Source organism: Liolophura sinensis, unplaced genomic scaffold, assembly GCF_032854445.1.
Source record: "Liolophura sinensis isolate JHLJ2023 unplaced genomic scaffold, CUHK_Ljap_v2 scaffold_41, whole genome shotgun sequence".
In the NCBI taxonomy this organism is placed as follows: domain Eukaryota; kingdom Metazoa; phylum Mollusca; class Polyplacophora; order Chitonida; family Chitonidae; genus Liolophura; species Liolophura sinensis.
Window position 1 is genome coordinate 105469 of NW_027017980.1, and position 17939 is coordinate 123407.

General features: G+C 39.4%; 1 protein-coding gene across 1 annotated transcript in view; it reads right to left on the reverse strand.

The window, feature by feature from the left end:
• The window catches only part of LOC135481404 (uncharacterized), a 33727-nt gene extending 25455 nt beyond the window's left edge, over nt 1-8272 (reverse strand). Inside the window, exons 1-2 of the mRNA XM_064761232.1 lie at nt 7839-8272; nt 2746-2832 (exon numbers count right to left, since the gene is read on the reverse strand). Of these exons, the coding sequence (XP_064617302.1) occupies nt 2746-2794 (49 nt within the window). The 5' untranslated portion in view covers nt 2795-2832; nt 7839-8272. The remainder of the gene's footprint in view (nt 1-2745; nt 2833-7838) is intronic.
• Between the last annotated feature and the right edge of the window lie 9667 nt (nt 8273-17939).

Sequence of the window (17939 nt, forward strand, 5' to 3'; positions counted from 1 at the left end):
ATATTAAAACGGCGACGATTGATTATGCCTTCAGGCGAACTTCGACAGTATTTTATGTGTCTATTTCCCCTTAGCCCTCGGCTAGGGGCGGTATATTCATCGGGTTGACTTAGATCGCCACACTGGATATATGAATGGTGCACGATTTGAGTACTGGTTTCACTCAGCCGCCTAGAATTTACCTTGGGTCTTTCCAACATCATTGAAAACTGTTGACTTCTTCTCCTTCCATGATTCCGTCCTATTTTCGTATGTATATACTTTCTTAGTTCTTAGCTTGTGTTAATCGTCGTTTTGCTATTAATGACCTGTAACGTCCATCTTTGTTGACAACTGGTATACGAATGTCTGTTTCGGTGCATAGATTATAGTTATATCGTGGAGAATTAAAGGCCTGCACAAATGTGGCATTTACGCGATTTAGACGTCAGAAAAGACATTGGTATATGCGCTGTCAACCTTAATGGGCGTTCTGTGTCATTGGCCGCAATAAAAGTTACCAAAAACAATGTTGAACACAAACCCTCGATGAACAGAGAAAGTATATAAGTAAGAAATTAGGACTGTTTCATATAAAGAAAAATAGTCAACAGCTTTCGCTGATGCTAGAAAGACACAGGAAATGTTCTGGAAGAATGAAAAAGCAAATAATGTTTTAAGGCGAATAAATTTAATCATTATCGTGAACCTTGTTAGTTGATGGGTACCTGTGAATCAAATGCACAAAAATATGCTGTCAGATTGCAACTGTTAAAATATCAAACGAGGCAATATTCAACACGATGAACAGAAAGCACTTAGAACCGGGTTAAGCAAACTTAGACGCATCCATGAAGCAGAGTACCGGGCCGTTCCAAAACGCTCAGGATCTAATACATGAAACGAACAGTAGGCACCATAGTCCACACCATACCCTCTCAGATTGGTGTTACCCCCACTGAGGATAATTTACAATGTCAAACTGAAAACTATCCCTTTTGTTGTAGGTGTTGTGTTCAAGCCCAAGTACGCCTGCCGAAAGGGGAAATTGTGCCCATCGGAATACGAACTGTTGTTAAATCGTTTCCTTGAATTTCTCAAAAATGTCCCTTATGAGACACTCAAGAAACTCAATGAGCAAATGAGACACCCCAGGAATGATAAACTCCGTCTGGCGACTCTTCATACCAGGCGCCTTCATGCCACTTCAACATTATTGCATTCATTCTGAGGCGAAGGTTCTCCATACAAGATGTTATCAGCGTCAGATACCGTATCCTTACCTTATCCAAGATGTTATCACCGTCAGATGCCGTATTTTTACCTTATCCAAGATGTTATCACCGTTTGATGCCGTGCCTTTACCCTATCCAAGATGTTATCACCGTCAGATGTCGTATCTTTACCTTATCCAAGATGTTATCAACGTTTGATGCCATACCTTTTACCCTATCCAAGATGTTATAACCTTCAGATGCCGTGCCTTTAACTTATCCAAGATGTTATCATCGTTTGATGCCGTACCTTTACCCTATCCAAGATGTTATCACCGTCAGATGTCGTATCTTTACCTTATCCAAGATGTTATCAACGTTTGATGCCGTACCTTTTACCCTATCCAAGATGTTATAACCTTCAGATGCCGTGCCTTTAACTTATCCAAGATGTTATCATCGTTTGATGCCGTATCTTTACCTTATCCAGGACGTTTCTTCTATGCTGTAGTCGCTAAGTAAATACATTTAAATCAATGCGTCGAAGGAAATGAATGTTTCAGGTCAATAATCCATTGCCAGTTCCCAAGATTTTATCAGCGTCTGAAACCTCTTCTTTATCTTATCCAAGATGTTATCACTGTTTGATCCTGTATCTTTACCTTACCTGAGACGTTTCCCTAATGCTATAGTTAATTAACCGCTCGTTGCAAAATAAATACATTTAAATCTATGCGTTGACCAAAATGAACGTTTCAGGTCAATGATCGCATTGCCAATTCCCAAGATGTTAATTGCGTCTGAAGCCATATCTTTACCTTATCCAAGATGTCATCATCGTTTGAAGCCGTATCTTTCCTTTATCTAAGATGTTATCACCGTCGGACGCCGTACCTTTACCTTATCCAAGATAATTATCACCGTCAGATGCCGTATCTTTACTGTATCCAAGATGTTATCACCATCGGATGCCGTGCCTTTACCTTATCCAAGGTAATTATTACCGTCAGATGAGGTATCTATCTTTAACTTATCCAAGATGTTATTACCGTTTGAAGCCGTTTCTTTACTTTATCCAAGATGTTATCACCGTCGGATGCCGTATCTTATCCAAAAATGTGTCATCTATGTTATGGTTATATCACCACTCGGTCATATACCAGGCGTAAAATCAAAATGAACATTCCAGGCCAAAACGACGTTTAACACAACTAAGAAAGCATACAAAGTACGAAACTAGGACGGAATCATGCAAAGAGGAGCAGTTTTCAACGATGCTAGAAAGACGTAGGGAATGCTCTTGGCGAATGAATGAAATCAGTCTCCAAATCGCTTACCGTACATGTTCGTGTAAAAGCTGTCGATAATCCAAATATGTATCTCTGTTGCACTTGGATTGCTACTATTCACATATCAAACGTAGTGATCTTAATCAGCATGAGGAATATAAATTCCCCTAGCCTCTGGTTAGCCTAAGATTTGGCCTAAAACGCATAAACTTTACGATACGAGCATTGAAGGATGGGATACCAAAAAGTGAGTGACAACTTACCGATGAGTATTAAGACGCACAGAGTGGATTTTATTTCGAATGCGGCCATAGTTAAAATTCTGTGTTCAGTCCAAAGAAGTTTGTTTTCTGAAAAGAGAAAAAAAAAATGTCGTAATTTATGTTTATTAGCGACATCCTATCAAACTCCAAAGTAATTCTTCTACCGCCGTACTCAAGAATTTATACCCCGTACGATGGTGATGTTCATATTCATTCGTGGGGTAAACTCCAGTACCTGGATGAAACCACTGACCTTGGGCAACCAGCCGACAAACTTTCATCCACAGAAACAAAGAAACTGTAGTCAGAATTCATTTAAGACCCCCTAAACAGTCATACAAGCTGGTCACCACTAAACAATGACCGAGTTAAAATTTAAAAATCACGACATAATATACGGAATTTATGGCCCCAGGGTTCAAAAATTTATGCATAACACTGGTTATAGTCCAAAACTAAGCTCGGCCTGCCCATAATAAGGGTTGAGAATGCTACGGAGAGCTAGGCTTGTTTGAGTGTAAATGATCATTCACGTAACTTGATATAAATAAAGTATACCTTGCATGTTAAAGTTTCACACAAGTGAAAAGAAACCACACAATGGGTTAAAAATGTAAAAAAAGCCTTCATTTTTGATATACGCAAAAAAAAAGCAGAAAAAGCAGATTTCTCGACATCATCAAAAAATCACAACAGCCTGCAAGATACCGCGGGATGACGTGTTAAAGTTGATCCGAGGCCTTAAGTTTCCAGGCCTTAACAGCTTGTATCACACGACTTGCTTCTGGCAAATGGCACCGGAAATTATTAGTTGCTGTTTGGAAAATCAAAAATCCGTCATCAAGATATTTCATCACTTTAAAGCTTAACACTTGTGGCTCTCACCCAAGTCGATAGCCATATTTGAATATGTATAAATGAATGATCATGGTTTAATGCAGCATAGATGTTATCCCTAATAGCCATGTCGTGGCAAACTCACATAAGTATTCACAATATATTCCTCTGAGAACAGATGATACAGGCTGGTTTCTGGAAAGTGGTACACCATCAACATTCGTTTATTATACCATTTTTGTTTATTGTATCCGTACAAAGCCTTAAATTCTGAAAGTGTGGTGCTGGCATAAGTTCTATATTTTGTCCGTGCACTTAGCTGATTCATTTACTTAATTATATTTAGTTTTTAACGCCATATGTTTTCCCTCATGCGATGGATTCATGTTCAATGCATACAAGAGAAAGGAGTGGCCGGAGAAAACCACCGGCCTTTTGCAAGTTGGTGACAATCTTTCCCACGCCTGATATTCGGATACTTACGCCTTAATGGTAGAAAACAAGTAACCTTCAACAAATGTTTGACTGCACAAGTGGTCACACAAGCGTAGTTCACTGGTTATTGTCACCACGACCCATCAAAAAGTGAGAGGAGGGTAAATGTAAAAATTCCTTATCAAAGGCCGCATTTAAACCCACACCTCGTGTGCCATAGCAATTAAAAAGGCTGGTGTTTTAGCAACTCTGTCCCAGCCTGCTCCTGCGTGGCTAATTTACAATGCGTGCTATTGATTCTCACCACCAATTAACATACTGCACACCTTTTTTTTCAACTCTTTTCTCAGCAAAACTACGGCGTCTAACCAACCTGAACTCTCAATCCACACAAAACCAACCACGCATTAGCGATGTATTTATTTATTTACTAGATTGGTGTTTTACGCGGTACTCAAGAATATTTCACTTATACGACGGCATTGGTGAGAAGCACCTGCGTCATTGCACTGTGGTGGCATGCTAACCACCTCGGCCACGTAGGCCCCTATCAGCGATGTACTATACACGGCTTTAAATCGGTATGGTGACCGCAGTGCAAATGCGCTTTTCCGCAGCTATGAAATAAGCTGGTGATATGTTTCTAAATACGAGGCGGTGTTAATGGGTTGACAAAAGCGCTCTGCGTGCTGTTAAAGCCTGTGGAGACTGTGTCAGTACATATACCAACTTAAGGATTGAGCCTTTTTGCAGCCTAAATTTAGGGTTGACCACAGTAACTTCGTTGACACGGCGACCTGAAACACTCTTAAAAGCCATGCTTCTTGATCCTATCTATAAGCGGTTCTCTTCTTGCTGACGTTCACAAATCTCTACTTTCCATCTCAAATTTAATTGGTTGATCTATATTTACGTGAAGAAAGTATATTAAAGGCAACATAATGGAATATGTACTTGATCAGATTCACTCTGCATTTCTCTCATTCGACCTTTACAACATACAGCTTTTTTGAAACTTGTAACTAAATCTTAGGAATCCTATGGAATTTATCAGCGTATAATTAAGCCTTGAGATGTTTCTCCAACCACAAAAGTGCAGACAATCTGACGGTCAACAACACTTTTTTCTGTATATTTGAAGTGAGGAGTGAGAATAAAGGTCTAACTGAGGTAAACTGACAAGAGACTGTATTTCACTCGATACGTGTGACCATTTGTCAGCTATCACGGTGTGATTCCTCCTCTGGTTTTACTCTCTATGTTGTACGTCTAGAATTATATAGTTAACACAGTCACGGAGTGGTCATTTTCCCCCAACCATAGGTCTGCCAGCAACCTGCGGATGGTCGTTTTTTCCCACCGCAATGCTGGGCACCGTCGTATAAGTGAAATATTCTTGAGTACGGCATGAAACACCAATCAAATCAAATCAAATCAAATCCTCCAAACAGAACATTATGTGTTACCGACATTTATTTGTTTATCTGCTCGCATGTCCATCAAATTTACGGAAAAAAGCAAAACAATGATTTGGATGAGATTCTGATTCCAGTTCAGCCTCGGATCAGACATCACTGCATTGTGTTTTAGTGGAACTCAAATCTGAATCCGCAACCGGAATTTGTCTAAACGATTTTTTAAGATTTGAAAGATGCAAAGGCTTAAGTTTTCCTTCATCTTGTACTAGTACCTAGCAGAGTATTGTCTCTCTGTTGGAACGATCATACGATAACGGGTAGAAGCGCAGGTACGGGGAAATTTACTTGTTGCTCTCCTAGAGTGCCATCTGGTTTCAGATGGATTTGAATTTAAGGTGTGTCTGAGAAAACACAATCATCTAAAATTTCTAAAGTACATATTGCTTGGAAGCAGTTGTCCCAACGATCTCCTTCACGGAGACATCATTGGTAAACTAACATTGCAGAAGCTCCCCCTGTGGTAAAATATTCTTCAAGAAGAGTTACAACCTGTTATTGTGATTCATATTCAAATGGATTCTTTGTGGAACCTTTAATATCGAATGGTCCACTTGGCAAAACATAAAAACATATTTTTTCAAGGGTTTGATTGCAATCTTTATTTTACATCTGTTGTCAATTTATAGTTTTAGTGATGCAGGACACTGGAGAGTGGCCTGATACAACCATTGCCCATTTTCCAGATACCTGACAAATTTCCTTAAAATGTAGGCAAACCATTATTTTACAAAATGGTAAAACGTCAACGAAACTTAATTATTCGCTGGCTATAGAATTGTGTGGATTGCAGACATGTGTCAGGTGTCCAAATCTGCAGCAGAAAGCTTGTCTTGGTAAAAACTCAACTTGGTGAAATAATCACTGATTGCTGCTTTTTTTTTCACTTGTACGATATTGCGCCAGTATGTTCTAGGTGGGGGAAACTCCTTATTGAAAACTACCCACCTTTGGCCTTATACTGGCCGTCGTTTATCAGTGTTACATGTCATCTTAATGGTGACATATACGCATATGCAAAATGACCGCTAATTCGTGAGTTGTTTACATCACAATTTTGCACAATGTCAACACAAAGGAGTAAAGCAAAGGATAACATTGTCTAAAAGTGCGAGTATCAGGCAGAAGGCATTCGGCATGTCTCTGACACCGGCTAGTTATTTCAATGCTGTTCACTATGATTTACCATTGTCTTCGTGCCGGACATGGAAATATTACATATATATGATCTCTGAAATTCTTCACAAACCTTATAACAAAGTTTTACATTAGTTTGCTTTGTGTCAAAATTATGATTTAAGTCAAAATCTAATTTGCGCATAGGGGCCTCCATGGCTCAGTTGGTTAGCGCGCTATCGCAGCGTAATAACCCAGAAGCCTATCACCAATGCAGTCTATGTGAATTCAAGTCCAGCTCATGCTGGCTTCCTCTCCAGCCGTATCTGTGAAAGTCTGCCGGCAACCTGCGGATGGTCGTGGGTTTTCCCGGGCTGTGCCCTGTTTGCTCCCGCTTAAATGCTGGCCGCCGTCGTATAAGTAAAATATTCTTGAGTACGGCGTAAAACACCAATCAAATAAACAAATAAATAATTTGTGCAGAAATGGCAAATTAAAAAACACTCCCCCTACGTACTGCGCTATTTCCAAAACACGTAAATCAATCGTGTTAAAATTGGTTCACATCAGTTCATGGTTAAAGAATATTCTTTCAAATCAAACACAATATTTTTTTTTGATGTAAACATTAAGGATGTCGTTGCCAAAGAGATTCGAAGTTCGAAGCTACAAGTCCAGTTCAAATTATGTTCTAGGGCGTAGCTTACTTCGCCCCTAAATCAGGATTTGGCGGAGTCTAAAACTGCATCAATTTGACGTAACTGAACATTGGGTATTTTCAGTTGGCTATATCTTTCATAGCGATACTAAAAAGGCTTCATAATTACAAACACATTTACATTCATATGTTAGATGTCTTAAAATTATAAAAATAAAAAATGTAGAAAAATATTATTTCTAACCTATTCGAGGCATTAGCTATGGGCTAAACGCCTCGGCTTACCTCCTCAACCCCGTTTTACAAAGTTGTAACAATAATGATAATAACTACAATAATCATAATGGAATGGAAGGTACCCGTTATGTTAAGATAAACGCCATAACTAGCAAGGCATGCCAAGTAATTTATCAAGGGAACAATACAATGAAAAAAAAGTCATTTAACTGAAATCAAATGCAATGTGGCGGTTTTGGAGCCCATGAAGCTGATCATCACACGTCCACCATTCAAAAAGTCTTTTAGTTAGAGAGGTAGACGAAATGACGTTTGAATAAAAAAAATTAACTTACATGAAGCTCTTTTCCTTTGAATTTCGGGCGGTTGAAGCCGGTATTTTTCACCTTCCAAGTCCTGTCGCTTATCCTCTCGAGTTAATGTTTGTCCCTCTACCCCTATTTGCTCTCCCTGATCAGATCCCAGTGGCCTACAACGAAATGAACTGCCTTTTCTGTACTAAGTACCTTCCCCTGTGACGTCAGAAAATCACGAGCGTTTTGAGCCAATGGTGAAGGGGCTGTGCGCGTGACGCGCGAGGGTTCCTGCTGCTATTGAAGCTGTCCGATGCCGTATGATTTGCCTCGAATTGGTTGTTGGAACATTCGATACTTCATCAAGAGGCTATTGTACAGACTCCGAGGTATCATCACTTACGCCCCCGACGCACGGAAAACTTCCAAGTAAACTCGATGTGTCCAAACAAATAAACTAATCGCTATGGCAAATTCCCCAAAACAGACGGACTAAAATGACGCTGCGTCCCGGCCTGCTGGTGGTCGCCCGATAAATCGAGTGTATTTATAACTGCCTGAGCAGCGATGCAAGGGTTTCATACAGCGCACATTATCGATTGGGTTTTTCAGGAAATTGTCGGTATGATATACACCGTTAGCCAGCCATACAAGTCTTTCATAAGATACAAATATCGCGAACTATCGTTTATTCGTCAAGGTGCAGTCGAAATTGCTTTTGGATGTTTTGGAGAGAAAAAAAAAACAATGTTTGTTTCGTGCATAAACAAATTTACATAGTATACAAAAATACCATATTTAATGTCCCGTTTGAAACCGATTTGCACTTTTTCAAAAAGAGGAGTTACTCAATTTGTAGTCAACATGAAACACCCATATCGTTTACAAAGGCAGCACAAATCATTTGAGATAACTAGTGCATCAGAAACACTAGCCAGCTCCACTAACAGTAGAGACCTGGTGTGTACTGGAAATGGCAAACGTGCCCACAATATTCTACCGGAGATCAACATTTCCGGTAATAAAAAGACCTCCTATTTATGAACAAGGACTTAACAGTCGAGAGAAAACCAAGTAGAACCACGGTAGACCAATTCCGAAGACGATCACCAAGTGAGGGCTGTGTTTTCTGTACAGAACGAATACCACAATAATGGTAGTAAGTACCTATATTTCAAGAGCTCTGGTACTAACTATATGCGCTATAAAAACAGGTCCTCAGTAATGGAAGAGGATTTTATAGTAAAAGGGGTACTTGAGTACTAGTACTGGAGTACTTGTCCATTAAATAGTGGAATGTTCGTGATAGGAGAGTCTCTGGGAATACCGTCTTACAGATTGATCCATGCATGGTTAAGGCCAAATTTTAACATGAAGATGAACAACTGAGGTTTAACCACAGACTGACAATATTTCAGCCATTTCGTGGTGAGCTTACCATACAGGCAAATGTAAAATCTGGACCCGCCAATCAAAATCAGGTTAATTCTCCATGTATTTACACCACCCTCGTGTATTGATGCGTCTATAGAGGGAGGTATGAAAGCCAAAATCTAATGACCTACTGTGTCTGCATGAGTGAAGTGAGATGTTTAAAAGTCGAAGAGCTGCAAATGATAACAATGCGGCAATACTGTAAAGAAACAAGTGATAGTAAGAGACAGTGATGGTAAAATTAGCGTATGTACAGACGACGAATGACAAGTTAATAGACAAAAATTAGCTGTGCTAATTGAAAGCGTGATTCAGTCGTCAAATGAATGTTGACACAATATGTTAGCATAAAAATCATCATTACTTTCTGGAAACTGCATGAATGTTATTGTGTCAAATCGATGGCGTTTGTATCACGCAGGTTGCGACGCCAGCTTTACTCGCAGACTTCACACGGGGGTGATATATACGCACTCATCAAAGGATGCTTTTTACCTCTCCCTTTGTGCAATGCCGAGTTACCGAAGCAACAGCTAAACAGCCCTAAACGATCATCAATGTTATGTCCATTTGAATGTTTAAGTCAGTGATCTACTTACCGTAACTTATAGGTTCTGTGATTCAATTTTGTATCGTAGGCTTACTGGGTAACTCAGTATATCAGTTTGGGTTTAGACAACAACAAACTGCTATGTTACTTGGCTGAAAAGGTCATTGGTCTACTCCTATTAAGCTTAAGTCCCCCCCCCCCACCCATTAACCTGTCATATAAGTGAGCGATATTTGAGTAAAGTGTTAAATACCAAAAGAAAAAAAAATAATAATAGAAAGATAAATAAATAAATACATAAGTGTCTCCTAGAATTAAGTCTTGAAGGAAACAGACTCGACGCTAATTGGCTGACAGCGGAGATAGGGTTTACTGGGTTAAATAGTACAACCTTGGCAGCGCTTAAATAAATCTACCACACCTAAAATTCAGCTTAGGCAAGGCTATAGATTATAGTTTACTATAGATACGAACGCCATGCTGGTGGACAGGACAAGTGGTTCAGGACAAACGGCGATTTACCGTCAAGAAGGCCGTATACGAATAATGGGAAAAAGTACAGCTTCGGCCCAACTTGTTATAGGCAGGAAAGATTTAAAATTCGAACATGAAAGAGTCGTTCAAATGTATGGCTTTCATAATGTTATATTAGAGTTATTAGGTACAAAAGTTGTTATTAATAGATCAAACCCAACACGACAACAACTTAATTCTCCTCCATTGATCAGGCTGAACTGCGGCTTTTCCCTATCTCAATAAACTTTACATCGCCACCGACCATTGACAACATCGGCCATTGAAGCTGTCGCATCGAGACCTTGTCGACCTTTTCCGTCCAAGTGATACATTAAAAGGTTTCAGTGAACAATAGGAATACGGCTGCCGCTGTTTTGTTTGCAAAGCCAACTGTATTATTAGATACTATTAGATTACACCGTTAATCAGACACGTGTTTTGTCCGGTACACGCCTGTGCGCTAGAAGAGGCAACGAGAATCGGATTGTACTATAGCAGTATCACAGAAAAACACTAATCCAGGCTCCTTAACACATAGCTGTCGGATTACAAGATGTCCATCTCGTCAATAGCTTTCAGCGCAGCCTCCAAGATCATGTCTTGTTAACAGGTAACCCTCTTTACCTGTCTACTAGAGTTAAACAAATACGATTATTTTACCGGTGGAAACGTCGATGTGGAAGGCCTAAGGAATGAGTGCGAAAATGTACACTAATACTTGGCTTATATGTTCATGAGTTATATAAAACAAACAGATTTAATAAACAATAAACATTTTCCACGATAATAGTTGTAGTAGCCATATCAACGCATCTAACTTTATCAACTTAAATGCCATAAAAAAGGCTACAAACATATGCCTCGTCAAGGGGAGCGAACTAAAACCATATGCTGCAATAAAGATAGCAATCTACAGACATATTTAGTGCATATTAATTAGGACAAACTACAGGTATTTAGCCCTCATGTAATAGAACGAACGTCAGGCATATGCCTTACTAAATAGCCCAAGTGAACGAACTACATGAACATGTCTCATTAGGTAGGGCAAACTGCACATATATGAGATAGAGCCAACTGTAGGCATATATTTTCCAGAGGCTATCTAAAATTTAATTATATTCAACAGATTTTTTTAAATGTTTAGACAATATCTATTTGTTGTTGTCGTTGCTTTTGAAGTTCGGATAAAGGGGTAATGGTAATAGAAGCCATTTCGTGAATGTCTGCTATTCTGTGGAACCGAACCAAAAATATAACGTCGATTATGCATTCTTCGTTCGCCATCATTTCGGTGTATCCCAATGGCGACGGCACTGGAGTAGTCTCTCTTGTGCCCGAAAAGTTGCATTCTGGGAAGCAGATTTTCTAATGATAGCGAACGTAGCATCGGCATTTACCGAGGACGTTAATGTTTTAGTCGGATTCCCTGTGCCCGGGTCAATACGGATCGTGTTTTCGGGGCTAAGCCGAGACGGGATATGCATGAAGATTTGTACGCGCGATTGCTAAGAACTGAGGCGGACGAATATACTATAATCTCCGCGCGAAACGATTGAGAGATCGAAATTAAACCAGCCGAGGTCCCTGTGGTTAAGAGTAAAAAAAGTCGCCACAGAGGCATCGACACACGAAACCAACAAACTATTCAACAAGTTAATGCTATTCTGGGACGGGAACGAGGGAGAATACAAAACAGTCGAGGATCTATCACACTTGATTGACCACCCACGCTGTATGTCTATCTCACATCTCTAAGAAAATGTTTTAAAACATTCATTTATAACCCGAGTAAATCCTAATCCAGGACAAACTTAATCCTCTTCCACTGAGCCCGTGGCTGACATTTCAGCATGAGTTTGATGCAATTCGTCCGAGAATTGGGTCGCATTGGCGCTATTCATTTCCCCGAGGAAAGAGACTTCACCACTGGGAGAACCAAAAGCTAAAATTGTTAATCGGGGCCTGGAAGTTTTGGCTGCCTGGCTGGTTGATGTCTGAACGGCGTTCTTTTGTGGTATCACCCTTTCGTGGTGTTGCCTTTTCGCATTTATATCCAAAAGAATAGTCGAAAGTATGTAAAGGAAAGTTTCAACAGTATGATTTCTGTGATAGGCTAGCAAGATAACAAATGGTTTAGGACCACACAGCCTGTTTTGTCACTCTCGAACAATGTAATGTTGCATAACGCTAAATATTATATTAACCTTCGCTTGTTTGGTCATAAATGGGTTACTACTATAGCTTATATTGAATCTTTCTTTGCTTGGAAATCCGGGAAAAGGTACTTGTAGTCGCATACGCGGAATTTTTCCACCGGATAAAAGACAGATAAGATATTCTCCCCAGCACTGATACGCCCTAAAACACATTTGCTATCACAAGAAATATCTTAATACTTACACAGCTTGTTTTAAACCATTAACCTTTATTAATTTTATGCTATAGTGAAATATTTGATCTCCTTCTTTAAGGGAAACACAAGACGAACGTAGGATATATTTCCCTGCTGCCATAGTAACCTACTGTATGTACAAGCGCTCTGCTCAATTTCCTCCCACTATAAAACGGGTCACACCTAAGACCTTCAAAGAGGAAGTTGTAGCTTCCTTGCTTGGCGTTCAGCATGAAGGGGACAGTGCAACGACTGGTTGACCCGTTTAAGTATATTAGCTTCGGAGAGACGACTCACCTGCCTTCGGTAAGTCGTCTCAGTGAAGCAGCACTATATAAAAGAGCGGTGGAAATTCGTCCTGCAACAAGGAGGCGCATTACATGCACTCTTAGGACTCCTTCGTCGTCATATTACTGAAAAATTGTTAAGTACGACTTTACAACCTAAGCACTCACTCCTCCCACCATAATGCTGGTGTATAAGTGAAATATAAGAACAGCGTAAAACATCAATGAAATAAATAAGTATGTATATAGCTGGATACATACAAAGCAACTTTTTTTGAAGATGACACTTGTTATTTCGCCTCAAGGAGCAAGTATGTCAACAGTTTACAAATGTGTCATACTCAATATTCTAGACGTTAAATGCGAATAAAACTGAACGAGAAATGCCTGCAGTTTCACGGCTTCCAGTTTCACGAATGTCTTTTAGTTGCTGCTTCAGAACAGAACACATTGCGACATGACAATATTTATAACAGTCGTTCAGCACGATGGGATATTAAGATATGCAGTTCGTTTTCGGGAATCATGGACGGTTCAAGAGCATGTAATCCTCTTATCCTCTTGACTAACCCTCTTGGTTAGTGTGGGTCAAGTTTACTACATTCCAGGTATCACGGAATCACAAATTGGTGCAAATTACAAATTTTTAGCTTTCATGGTTTTCGATGCACAGGCCACTGAAATTAAGTAACTTCGAAATCCTAAAATTAGTTTTTAACCATGTCTAAAAACTGTACAAACACAGACAAAACACAAAGCAGATTTGAAGTTAGTGGCGCCTAATACACCGGAAAACATACAAAAATCAAAGCCTTGTATCTTTGACAAGCAGATTAAGCAAAGTAACCAAAACCCCCACCCCACCCCTACCCCTCCACGCCCCATCCCCCATTTTCCAACTTTGATACAATGATTAAATTATCTGTTGTCTCTTCCATTGTGTAACTTTGACACACCAGTCAAATGATTGATATCCCTAGCCTCTTGTAACTTTGACACACCAGTCAAATGATTGATATCCCTAGCCTCTTGTAACTTTGACACACTGAGCAAATGATTTGACCTCCCTTCCCACACTCCAACACTCCCCACACTCCGCGACCCTCTCTTTAAAAACATAATGATAGACTTTAATGATGCTGTCAGGATATTTCTTTTTTGGCCCTCTTTTAGGCAAACACTAGACACTACATGCTAAGGATTTTTCCTTCTGGCAGAGTAAAAAAAAAACATTCAAAGTGAATAGATACAACGGATGTGACAACGTTTGTTTAGTTTTCATGGGAAAGCATGGCAACAGCCTGTCCGTGCGTCATAGAAATTACCACTCAGTGTTCTAGAAACGAGAGAGTGGGAGAAGAAATGTGATCTGTCTGTAAGCATTTGAGACAGACTGAATGATCTGTTTTGACCGACTCTATCTTTTCACGTTGACAAACTGAGTGAATGACTTTGGCTTCCTTTCCATCTTTCAACTTTCACTTTATGAGTGAATGATTTTGGCCAGGTTTTCAGCTTGTAACTTTGACACACTAAGTGAATGATTTTGGTCTGGCTTCTATCTTGCAACTGGGTGAATGATTTTGATCTAGCTTCCATCTTGTGATTTTGATACACTGAAAGCATGACTTTATTCTCTCTTCCATCTTGTAACTTTGCACATGGGGCGAATGGTTTTATTCTGGCTAACATCTTGTAACTTTGTCACACTAAATGCATGAATTTGATCTGGCTTCCATCTTGTAACACTGTTGGCAATTCCGTGCCATCATGGGTGGCGCCATTGAACAAAAACCAGGTGAATAAATGTACGACTTGTTTGCTAAGTGGTGCATAGTTTTATGAAATGTAATGTAAAAAGATAGGTATTTCAAAAGAAATTACTTTTTTAGTGTGGTGTCTAACAAAGTCATATAAATAAAACAATCAAAAGGAATATCCCGGTAATTCTTTCAATTAAAGTAGTTTTAATCCCATTATTTGGCGATTCCACCGAATTACTATAACACATCAATTAATAAATATTATTTAATGTATTGATCTGATTAATTGGTTATTTATCCGTATTTCGATCAATCAAGGCATTCAGTGAACATAAATGTGACAGACATGCAATTATTATCTGAGGGTATTTCGTTTCGAATGACAAGATGCTGTGGAAAACAACTCGACGATAGAATAACATTCCTCAGCGTTTATTTGCAAGGCGTTTCAGAATCGTTGATCTTCACAAATTACAATCTTGAGCCCTGGCTGTTCAAATCAATACGTAATTTTCAACTGAAAAATTCGCAACGCAGAAACCCTCTCGAGGTATTGGTCGGAAAATCTGATAATAAGTCAAGGGCGAATCATGTGTTAAGCCCCTTTCTCACGGCTCAATTTGTCGTACCGATTTTGTAGCCTACAACAAACCTGAAACACCTCAGATGTCAAGGAATACAGACCCGTAGGAAATAGATTTTGTTTTATTTGATATCCACACGACAACTCGCATCGTGTGAACGCATCTGAATGGGTTTTAGCGGTGAGGACATTAATGAGGAATTTTTCTTTTGTTTTTGGAACAAGTCACTCTACATGTAGATCGGTTTGACAAATTTGTGATTTTCTCATCACTGGGCCAGTAAATTAACCATAGGAACTTACGTTTAAGTCAACGTCTTGCGGAATGTCGCAGCTATTGCAAATTGGCGTTTGTTTTCTTTAGAACTTATATCAGCTTCTATTGTATTCGTGAACCAGAAGGTAATATATAATGTAACATATACAACATAGAGCATAAACCCAGCGCAACTACGACTACATCAAAGAGCGTTAACCTAGCGCAACTACGACGGAGTGACAGATGGCAAATCGTCACACGATGGAATACGCCCTCTTAATCTCAGTTACATAACCTCAATTGACCTCAGTTACATACCCCCGCCCCCCCCCCTCCTCCCTCCCCCCTCCCCCCTCCACCTCCTCAACATCATGGTTCAAGCAGAATTGGGTAAACGTATGCAGTGATGTTAATTGCAATATTAACATCACTGGTCTAGAATAACTCAAAATGTTACATTGTCATCGCATTTAATACACAAATACACTAAATACAATACAAAGGGACCAGAATGCGGGGATATTAAGTCCAGCCACAGAATCCAAGTTTATACAGGAATACAATATAATTAGACTAAAGCACAGAAAATAAAGTCTGAGAAACAACAACAGTCACAACAGTAGTACGGTCTCTTGTCAGTTTGCTTTAGTTATGGTTTTCTTTTAATTCCAGGGAGATAAAAGATCTCTCAGCTTGGCACCTCCTTTATAAAAGACCTAATTTGTGCAGTGTAGTGTCGTTTTCATTCTTAAAACAGAATCAGTGCTCCCGCGTTCGCTGTTTCTTGTGAAGCCTCTCATCGTCACGATAGACATATGAGCAGTTCCAGTCGAAGCGCACCTGAGATTCTTATATTTCGATTAATAACAACTTATGAAGTATGTATGCAGCCTATTTACTGTTAAACTGTTACTTCATATATTACCTCAGTATTTGACTTATTTTGTTTTTGGAAAATTGGTTTGCGATTGATGACACAGAACGTCCATTACGGCTGAGGGCTGGTATACTATTGCCAGTTTCGACGCTTTAATTCGGTCACATATTCAGTTGAATTTCTCTTTTCCCTAGTATTTGGAGATATGTTTCGGCTTCGACATACAAGTGCTGCAACGTATAAGCAGACGAACCCATGCCGCATATTAATTGACGGAATGGATGCGAATTGCGGATGCTGATATTCACACATATTGTATGTGCAAATTTCTAGTGTTAACCAGTGGTGATACATTTGTGGTAATTTTGCCTCAGAATCACTTTGATTTTAAGTGTTACCAATGAGCCTTGTGAAAGAGAAAACTTAATTCAATCTTGGAAATCAAACCATTCAAATGATGCAGATTTAAGTGATGCATGTGCAAGGAAACATCTTTATTTCAGCGATTATTTCCAGAGCAGTTGTTTATGACGTGGTTAAAAATGCTGTCTAATTACACGACGCTGCCTATGTATGAATAGAAAGAAAGGTGGCTCAATAATACCAAGGTGATAACTACACGGGGATCGATTGTGAAGAGGTGTGAAGACGTGTGCTGTGTTGTTGTGAAAACTCTGTGATTATCAGAGCTCTTCATTTATTTATAACCGTTCTGCCTGCGGAGGATAAGAGGTGGGATTTGTAAATGGTGGAATCCTGAGCTTATTGACCATAAGACAAGTGCCGTCGCAGGAGATTGATCCTTGAATGTGTGATCGGAGCTTACCGGCAGATCAAGAAAAGGGAAAATTCCATATGTTTGTGCCAAGCAGAGTTATTCCGAAAAATGTGTTTTGTAAAATTGTAAAGTGCCATTTCCACTTTTTAAATGAGCAAGAAACATCGCTTGGTGAAAATTAAAACCAACCGAATGGAAATATATTAATTTTTGCTCCTCCTACCATAATGCTGACCCCCGTCGTATAAGTCAAATATTCTTGAGTAGGGCGTAAAACATCAGTCAAATAAATAAATAAATAAATATTATTTTTGCTTTAAATGGGTTTCTTGAAATGGATTGAGATTGGTCACTGAATAAAACTGACATCGTGTAAGGCCGAGGTCCGTTCAAATTCAACGCAGTATCCGCAGTATCAGTATACGCTGTATGTCATAAATCAAAGCTGTTAAGAACCTACGCATCGTCACAAGTACCTATGACATTATATGTCGATCGGAGCAAGAGTTAACCCGACAACGCTTGTCTCGCCAAGCCTCAGTACTTCCCTGTAGCAAGTAGATGTTTCCGATAGCCAAACCGATTCTTAATGGCATTCTTGTATCAGTTCAGCTTATTTCCTGGCATTTACCACACATTGTCATTTATTCTTGTGGTACTTCAACCCGGGGTTTGATATGTCTGAACTCTTCAACACAAGG